The following is a 9,918-nucleotide window of genomic DNA, read 5'->3' as shown; positions in this document are numbered from 1 at the left end:
TGAGACTGATTGGACCAGAGCTCATTGCTTTTGGTCAGCACGAGAGCACCCACCCCACACCGTACACCCAAATGCACGACTATCCCAAATACCACACACACACACACACACACACACAGACAGACACACACAGACAGACAGCAGACACAGAGCAAGAGAGAGCGAAGCCCCCCCCCCCGCCCCCCTCAAAAGGGAAAATACTTATCCCATACAAGTGTATCCTTTATTTTTCTAACAGTGTGGCTCAATCTGACTGAAATATTTGTCTTGGTGAAACTCCGGCATGTGCAGCTTTCATGTATGGGGGGGGGGGAATCAGGTGGGGGGGGATCTACGGGGCTCTTGTACACAATGGGACCTCTGTGAAAGAGAGGAAGTCCCCGCTTGAAGGAAGGCCTCTGCCCCCCCCCCTCCGCCTACCTACCTTCATGGCCGGAGCTTCTCTCTCATTGCCGCCTCCTAAATGTTTCGTCTAAACTACGGATTTGCGTTCAGTCTCGGGATACTGTAACAACACTGATGAGACCGAAAAGTCGCCGGGACCCGAGGGAAGCGGTTCTATCGCAGTCTTTGATTTCTTCTTGAACGTTCAAGAAGGTGCTGCGGACACTTCAATGTGGATTGTTTAAAAGAGAAAAAAAATCTCCACTCTGTCAGTTTTACTTGCCCACAATTTTGTGTCCACCTGCCCACCCGCCTCTCTCACTGCCATGGTAACTCGAGACCTTTTGATGAGTGAGGGGAAAAGAACCTGGCGGGAATTCCACTAATCCTTCTGCACCTGCCATATGGGCTGGGGTTTATATTTGCGGCTTTTCTCCAGCTGAGCATTCTCAGAAGGCAAAGAACTGAAGACCCCAAAAAGCTTGAGACAATGACAGATGCAGACACGACAGTTTAAGTCATTTCACATAAATGGAATTTTATATTTAACTTTTACTTGGTTGATTAATAAATGCGGATCTTGATGTAGTGTTGTTTTGCCATGCCACAAATTGTGTAATTATTATTCGTACAAGCACATTTACGTTCAAGTTGCAAGAACTTCACCGGGCACAAGCTCATCTTCAGAAGTTTTATTCATATTGAAGACAATTTAAATGAATTCTCTTGGTCAGTTCCTTCAGAAAAATAAAACAGAGAAATTCAAAAGTGTTTTGGCATTTAAAAACATTAAGGAACATTCTTGACATTCTTCGTATTCTTTTTTACTCCAATATTAAATAAAAATAAATTACCTATGTTAAATATGCATATTTGTAGAATAGAGTCATTTTAGAAGGTAAATAAGATAGATACTGTAGATAGATAAGCAAAACTGAGACACAAGACCATTCATTTGGCTTCAAGTCTACGAGTGTAAAGCAAATTTTTCCTAAAACAATAGAAAAAGCAATGAAGAGGGATTTTTTTGCATTCCGCTCAAAGACGGTTAATGATGTCTTTCAATAAGTAATTAACACATCTGTACTCCTATCTGCAAAAATCACTATCATTCTAAATTATGATCAAATCTTTATTCTGAATTCAAATGTTTACACCAACATAAGGCACAACTAGTGGTCATCACACGGCAGCATCAATACAGCTTCTTATCACTCAGTTCTCCGTCAATTGTATTTAATTTCTTTTAGTTGTTATTTTAATTTCACTGCTACAAATTGAGTGTTTTGGGGAACTGAAAGGAACCAAGAAATGAAACAACTTGATGCCAATTAATGACCAACATTTGAGCTTCACAAACATGCAAATTCTACGAAAATCATGCAAACATTCACAATCATGCAAATATTACTCATGTCAACAGTTCAGATTCACAGGTAATCATCAGTTGTGGGAAATTAAACTTTGCCTCCATAATGCGAATGATTTTTGTGGTCTTTAGATGACAATGGACCTCAAGAGACGGAAACACAGAATGACGTCCCTGGGAATTGGGGGCTTGATTGTATTGCCATCCAGTCTGAGGTAGCGCAGTCGAGGAACGCTGTCGTTATCCGAGTCCTGCATGGCTTCGACGGAGATGGGACAGATGTTGGCGCCACTTACAGCTGTAAATGAACAAAGGCAATGAATAAGTCACATTACCATCACGGGATACCTCTCCGATGAATTCTCCTATCCAACGGTTACATGCAAGAAACACAGAATTTACAGCCCGAATGAATCAGATAAAAGCTAAACTTACTTTTGATATTGTTGTGGTCAAGGTGAAGCTGTTCAAGGCCGGAGGGAATGAAGGGAACCTCGGTCAGCTGGTTGTGGGACAGCTGCAAGTCCAAAATGCTGGAGACATTAAACACATCTTTGGGAACTCCGCTGCTGCCAAGCTTGTTGTGGTTGAGCCTGAGAAATGCCATATTTGGCAAATCTTTGAAGAAGCCAGTTGGGATCTTTTCAATGTTGTTGCCGTCAAGAAAAAGCTGGGTAGTGCTGGGTGGTAAGCCAATGGGCATGCTGCTAAGCTGGTTCTTGGCGAGATTGATCTGTACCAGATTTGTTAGACCCTTGAAGCTCACCTCCGTCACATCATCGTCCATCAGCTTGTTTCCTTGGAGGTCCAGGAGGTTAAGCTTATCGAGACCAATGAAGACACGAGCAGGGATACTGGAGATGCGATTGTGAGAGAGACGTAGATGCTCCAGGCTGGCCGGCAGGGGATTCGGCACAGAGGACAGGAGATTCTCATCCATGTAGAGGTGCGCCAGGTGAGACATCGCACTTAGGGCACCTTCTTGCACTCCGTTTGTATTGATTTTGTTGCGGTTTAGGTTCAGCCAGCGCAGCTCGGTGGCATTACGCAGGGCATCCGCTGACAGGACTTCAATTAGATTGTTCTGCAGGTAGAGATACCATGTGTGTGGAGGGATGTTGGGAATGCTCTTCAGGCCTTTATTGTCACAGTAGACAGCCCGAGGGAAGTTAGCGGGGCAGCGACACTCTTTAGGACATGCTTGGATCTGGGCAATATATTCCTCAAAGGGCATGTCTTGGCTGAGAACTTGCCCAACCAGGCACAGGCATAGGAGGCTCAGGAGACGTGACATGTTGATGCCGAATCTATAATGGAAATGGAAACAAAACCATATTTTACTGCCACACACACTTTGAAGCTCACAAACCATGGAGCTGGCATCAAAAACAAGTATCAGCTGTCTTAGTGTTCATGAATGGAGACTTGTTTGTTAAGTCCTCCACCAGCGTGTGTTGCCAACTCTCACACTGATGCCATTAACATTGAATTTCAACAGCAGCTGAGAATAACCTGCTCTTTCTGGGTCATTAACTTTCCTCTTTAGCCTGCCGATGACATGTGAAGCTCCAAAGATAGGATCCAGGTCAACTTTAATTGTATGAGGGCAATCTTAAAGCCAATGCTTGAGGACTTTGTCAATACTAAGAGGAATACCGTTCATCGGGCTTTTGATTGCAACATGTAGAGCCACACAAATCCACTTGCTTTGGTTTGAAAATGATGCATGCAAATAAAAAAATCTGCACACATTCTCTTAACGAGAACCAAATTGTTTCCAGTGTTATCAATGGTAGCTGGGGGAAGGGGCAGATAGCCTGGTACTGTCCACTCACAGGGGTAAAGACACCTCTATGACACCACTATGTAACAGACTAGTGCAGAAACACAAAAATAGAAGTAAAACGGGCAATATATCTGGATCTGCTGTATCATCTTCCATCCAACCATGTCTTAAGCTTCTACTTGATACCCCTCAGATGCCATCTGGTTAGCCTGAAACTCAGGACGGCCTGCAAAGACGAATCCGCCACACCTGTTTAGACATTTGTGTCCCTGCTTTGTCAATGTACAGGAGAAAAAAGCTTTTTGACCCAGCTTTGGGATACAAGTGTGACGTAAATGAAGTTATACATTTCTCCATATAGCTAAAACGCAATCACCAGTTGCAAAACCAACGTGTACCAAACCACCAACCATCAACGTCTATCCTTGTCTTTGCCTCCCAGGAACCAAAGCTTACCTTAAACTCTGTAAATATGTTCTTGCCTTTGTCCTCCTTCAGCAAGTTATCAAGCGTAGTCACAAATGATGGCTGTACCTCTCTCCTCCCTGTATTTGTACGACCATGTCTTCAATTGACCCTTGCCAACCTGTCATTCATGATGACACCAAAGCTTCCATCGGCCAATGAGATTCTCCACGGATCAAAGGTCATAATCCCGTGGTGTTGTACGGTGCACTAAGCCTTTTTAGTACTTGAGACATGACCCACTTACAAACAGGCTAATACAAGCCTATCTGTTTTTCTTGTTCGCTGGCTTCCTAATGTACAACCCGTCCTCCTTTGGACGGCACGATTGATCCTTTTTTAAAACTCCACTCACAAATCCCTCAGCAACCTTTCGTGCTAATTTTGTGCTGCTGATGTCCACCGCATGATCAGATAAGGACTCATTAATCTGCAAACTATTAAGCCTTACGGTGTTTGCAGTCAACACAGATGGTGGGATGAATGGAAAGTTTGCAAATACCGCTCAATCTAATTATAATTTACAGTTGATCGTCTCCAAGCGTAAGCAATATGCTTAAGCCTGTGTAGAATGTAAGCACATGATCACCAAAATTTGAATATTTTTATGGGCACCCTTCGGATATTGGGTGCCCGAGGCCCCCAAACTTGATGGCCCCCAACCATCGTAGTTGTAATAAGAGACGTCTCCCTGTAATCACTTTAAACATCATCACTCGGCCTCCGCGTCTTCTCTTGTTTTCTGTACTCAATTTATATCGGGTATCAAGCATCGAAAATATATTCACAGTGCTGCGGTCATGGGAACTCCGTGAGTCCGAGGTAATTCATGTTGTTCTGTATGGTAAATCATGATACAATCCACATTTTGGAGTGACGTCACGTTGTTGCAGCTTGACCGGGTCAACGTGCAGAGAGACGACTCTTCTTAAGTACAAACGTGATCGGCGGTCGAGAGTGTTAAGGGAAAGAGGTCAAGCTTAATCAGTGCGGATTTCACTGCACGCTGGCCTGGCAAATTGTTTTTGTACAAGCTCGCCAGCATCAGGATCGGTGACCTTTTGCGCTTATTTCCACTAGTGACGGCAAAGGCTTGAAGGCAGCAAGATAATCTCAGTTGAGTTGTGTGAGGATGATCAGCCGTGCAATCCCACCATAGATTCTCCTCCTCGTCTCTCAGCATGATGCAGGTTGCTGTCGGGCTGCAGAGGCTACCAACAGTTACAGTAACTTGAAGTTTGTTATCACGCTACTGGATGGCCAGGGGGTAACCTGCACACTACGAACGTACCTCCACTGAGCCTGAAAAAGGTTTGGGATGAAATCTACAGTCAGGCAAACTGTCTGTCTGATATGCATTTAAGTGCAACGTTTAGATTGAGAGAGGCACCTGAACATTAAGTAACTAAACTTAGATAGATGGGATGTCCTTCATCCTTCATTGATAAAGTGTGTTATGTGACCAAAAATGATGAATCAGGGCTTTAACAAATCTGCAAAAAAAGATTACTGAAAACAAATGTTGGCTAAAATCTCCCTGACTCACTGAGGAGAAACACATGCAGAGGAATATGATAATACAAATTTCCTGCCAGGGGCTTTGTGTCTGAGCCAGCTATGATAACTACGCAACAGGTTTTATTGCGTTTGATTGGTTCCAGTTGATGGCTCTGCTGAAATCCACTTCATAACTTTAAAACATTAAGAAGAATTTGCATTGACTTCCCGCTTCCAGAAATGTGTTTATGGATGATAATTTTGTGGAATTAAAACGGGTTCGGCAATATCTGTAATTTTCCAAATTTTGCAAGTTCGCAAATGTGTGTCATTTGCAAACTTAACGGCCACAGTTACATTTTCTTAGTTAATTCATTTCTAGGTTTGATTATAAAACAAACAAATCAACCAATTAATCAATCAATCAATCAATCATTATCCTCACTGATGCACCTGTAATCCATAAAATAAAGTGTAACTAAAAACAAACTGCATGAATCAACTGAGACGTGTGAGAAATGTGTGTCATTTGCAAACTTAACGGCCACAGTTACATTTTCTTAGTTAATTCATTTCTAGGTTTGATTATAAAAGAAACAAATCAACCAATTAATCAATCATTATCCTTACTGATGAACTTGTAATTCATAAAATAAAGTGTAACTGAAAAAACTGCATGAATCGACTGAGACGTCTGCATAAAACCCTTTCAAATCCTTTTGGAATCCACTTTGAAAACACCTGCACGTTTAGAAACACAGACTTAAAAGGTTCATCCAATCAGACGTAAACTAGCACATAATGCGTTTGTTCGAGCTCTCGAGCGTTTTCTTTTTTACCGAAGGAAGATAAGCTCTCCTTTACCTGTTCCTCCGAGTGGTGTGAAGGGTCCACTTGCAGCCAGGAGTGCTTCGGTTCTACTTCAATACAGAGCTCTGGTGGTGGAGCCCGGTCAGACCCGTAATGTCGTTGGTTTGATTCCCCCAAGGCTGCAGTTTGGACATCAGTTGAAGTGAGAGGATGGAGCACGTGTTGTTGGTGGGAGGACGATTGTGTGCGAGTTGGGAAGCCCGTTCGGAGCTTTTGTTGCATCTATCTGCCAGCCCAGCATTTTTTCCTGGTCTTTTTGTTTTTTCTCCATGTTTTTTTTTCTTCTGTTGGGCGAACCGTTGTCCCTCCACCCAACTTAACCATTTGGTCTTCAGAGGATCCACTCTCTTCCCGTTATGATGGGGGATGGGTGCCCAGACGTTTTATGGCTCATTCCAGCCTCACGGGCCTCTGGGAGTGTTTACCAGGTGGTCAGGTGAGGTCACGCGGCGACATTCACACCCAACTTCCTCCAGGAAACATTTTGTCTTTTGTTTTTCTTTTTACAGCTCAAGTGTTCTTTTTGTAGTCTTACCAATCTAATTACTCACATACATCAATGTAGATGCTTTTTTACCCCGGATCATTGGCAGGAAAAGTTTCACAAGACGCCACTGTCTAATGTGAAGCCCCAGACCACTACGGAAATCAACCACTTATTCGGTTTGCTTAACTTTATTAGTTTTAGAATGACTTACCCATAAGATACCACGGGAAATGAAAATGACAGGACACTTGACACTATAGACAAACATTTGTCCTCTATTAGCGTGTATTTTTAGTTTGATGCTTTCTCAAATTTATCCAAGAACTAAAGCAAAGGGCTAAATCCAAGTGCATGTTTGTACGACAATAGATCAATTGAGAATACCTGCATATCCTGTTTTTAAGTATTTAAAAATGTTTGCTTAAGTGATCCTGGTCCAGTACCATCACGAGGGCACCCTAACCCATGAAATTCAGCACACACATTCATATCCACCTAACGAGGAAGCTAGGACCATATACTAAGATGGGGAACATTACATCAGCATGTTAGCACTGACCCTGTTAGCATGTTAGCATGCTGCTGTTTGTATTTCGCTGAAAGCCTGGCTGTGCATAAAAATGTCTTGCTAAAACTACTTACCTTCATTGCGGATGAAAAAAAGCCAAGCTGTGTGTGTGTGTGCGTGTGTGTGCGTATGTGTGCGTATGTGTTAAGTGCACACATGGGACATCTGGATAAACACAATCAACTCACACTATCAACACATTTTGGTACAATTGTGAGAATTTTTTTTTTTACAAGAGACTGAGAGAGAGCTTAAAATGAAAGAGGGAAGGGAAATAGCCCAAAACAATTAGAAGAAAACTGCATGCTGTCATTTAAGTAAAAGCTGTAGAATAAGGTTGAAGGTGATCTACACTGAAACATGATCTTTGGCTCCCCGGCTGCAACAGCTGATTATACTTATACACTCGCCATCTCAAGCAGGAGGATGTGAGGCTTACGGAATTATGAAAGGACTTTATTGTCTGGACACGGACAGCAGGAGCTCCACTCACAATTTAAATAAGGGCGACCCGGGAGGAAGAGGAGGAAATAGTCCTAGATTTGGACTAAAAAAACATGTGAAATGTGCTAAAAGCTGTTAAAGCAAACATTGAACATGTTGTAAAAGTTGTGGCAGCAGGCAGGTCTGTTAATATCTTTACCCGCCGACTCGTGTTGGAGGGCATGGAGAAGTGTTGGGTGTCATTGATAGCTCCCAGCGCGACTCCAAGACAGAACAGCCCGAACTACCGTTCACGTTCGTGGGCCGCATTGGAATTAAAACTCAATTTCACAGCTGGATCTACTTAAAAACATCAGGAATCAAATGCGACATCTGGAAGACTTTACATAACAAGTACAAATGCCATCAGCCTAATGAACGCGCATAAAAACTTAAAAATAGTGTCTGCTCTAATAGCAAACTCCCACTAATACTCACACAAGTGTTTCAAGCAGACGTGGAACACATCAGCCGGGATTGGTGGTGTTCTTACAGTTAGTGCGGAGACTTGCAAAAGTTTTATTTATACTGTGGAAAGGCATGTCATGCAATTTACCCCAAGACAGTGAATATTAATCTTTGCTCCTGACTTTTTATCCACAGTGTCAGTGCATTTATATATCACAAGGGACACTTTAAAAGATTCAACCAGGTGTATCTGTCATTTCCTGCAGTGATGACCTTTATCTGTCTTGTCTGATAACCTTTTTCTGTTGATGTAGACGCAATGTGGTCCAGTTCCAACATGAATTCAATAGAAACACAAAGTGGATGGTACCCTTTTAAAAGATGGTGTAGAAAACAATAAGAATGTGGCCGTTTCCAAAGTTTTATTTCCCTCTGGCACTCAATGAAATGCATTTCTCAGACTACTCAAATCGTAAGATTTCTTGCTACCAAGAAAGGAGACAAATACCTGAGCAGAAACCTCTTTATTTCTTTTTGAAGGGATCCATTGGGATACAACTTTGGAGAAAAATATAAAGTTGTGGTTTTCTATGCAGGAAAACACCTCGAAAGACCTGTTGATGAACCTGCACGAACAATTCTTAATACAGTTCGGTTAAGACGTTGGGGGTTCAGAGATATTATTAACATTTATCTCTTTGGACACAAGTGAGCCTGTAGCTTATTTAAAACAGTATGCTAAGACGGTCCTCTTTTACGGCAACTTTCATTGCTTCTATTGAAGCTCCACAGGGAAGCTTAACTGAAGTTACTTTGAAATCATAGTGGGGTATTTGTGGTCTGAGACATTTGGAAGAGCAGATTCACATACAAAATATCTTAAACTCGTGGAATTCTGCAAAACCCTGCAACCCCTGCATCCCTCCAGGACCATCGGTTCCTTCTGTCTCCTCGTGGAATGACCAAACGTGGGACAGGAAAATGATAATTGGTACTCTATGCGCAGTAAATACTGTTAACGGATGACTTCAGCAGAATACAAGATACAGACACACATGGTACGGCTCTTTGAAAATGGTTTTCCCATGAGTGTAAACAGTTTGGCTAAAACACACCGGCAGGTCTGGGAAAACAAAAACATTCGCCATCCCTTTCAAAAACTCCAACTTTTCCTTTTCTAAATCTTGTAAACATCATGACTAACCCTAAAGATTCAGGCCTGAAAGAAAGAAAAAAAATTACATTAGACTTAGATTTTGTGGTATCAACGTGGTGCAAAATTACATGCGAAATGTCTCAAAATGCTTAATAATGTTGCGCCTAAAGATTGTCTTTATTAATCATTCATAATTAACTGTTGTCGTATTTACCAACAACAAAATAGTTTTTCAGCGATAATAATGATGAATATCAATGAATATCAATGAATCAGTTTGTTTCCATACATGCTCAAAATTATTTAAAGCAGGCTTAAAAGCAATATATTACAAAAAAACATAGTTTATTAAACTTTTTTTGTTACCTCACAGCAAATCCATGAGAAGTTACTCTGACCCCAAAAAAATCAATCAGGGAAAAATGATATTGCGGCCGAGTTGTTT

General features: G+C 41.9%; 1 protein-coding gene across 2 annotated transcripts; it reads right to left on the bottom strand.

The window, feature by feature from the left end:
* Positions 1-1,061: 1,061 nt before the first annotated feature.
* On the bottom strand, positions 1,062-6,559 carry kera (keratocan). 2 transcript variants are annotated; one of them, XM_040175637.2, is made up of 3 exons: positions 6,366-6,559; positions 2,189-3,060; positions 1,062-2,051 (listed from the first exon to the last, which is right to left on the bottom strand). In XM_040175637.2, exons 2-3 carry the CDS (start codon positions 3,045-3,047, stop codon positions 1,882-1,884), a joined length of 1,029 nt encoding a protein of 342 aa, XP_040031571.2. In that variant the 5' UTR covers positions 3,048-3,060; positions 6,366-6,559; the 3' UTR covers positions 1,062-1,881. The 2 variants fall into 2 exon arrangements, with proteins under 2 accessions (XP_040031571.2, XP_040031570.2); XM_040175636.2 differs by lacking the exon at positions 6,366-6,559 and adding an exon at positions 3,996-4,321.
* Positions 6,560-9,918: the final 3,359 nt, after the last annotated feature.

Source organism: Gasterosteus aculeatus, chromosome 4 (assembly GCF_964276395.1).
Source record: "Gasterosteus aculeatus chromosome 4, fGasAcu3.hap1.1, whole genome shotgun sequence".
NCBI lineage: Eukaryota > Metazoa > Chordata > Actinopteri > Perciformes > Gasterosteidae > Gasterosteus > Gasterosteus aculeatus.
The sequence above is the reverse complement of the archived record's forward strand: the minus strand, read 5'-3'. Positions and strand labels throughout refer to the sequence as shown.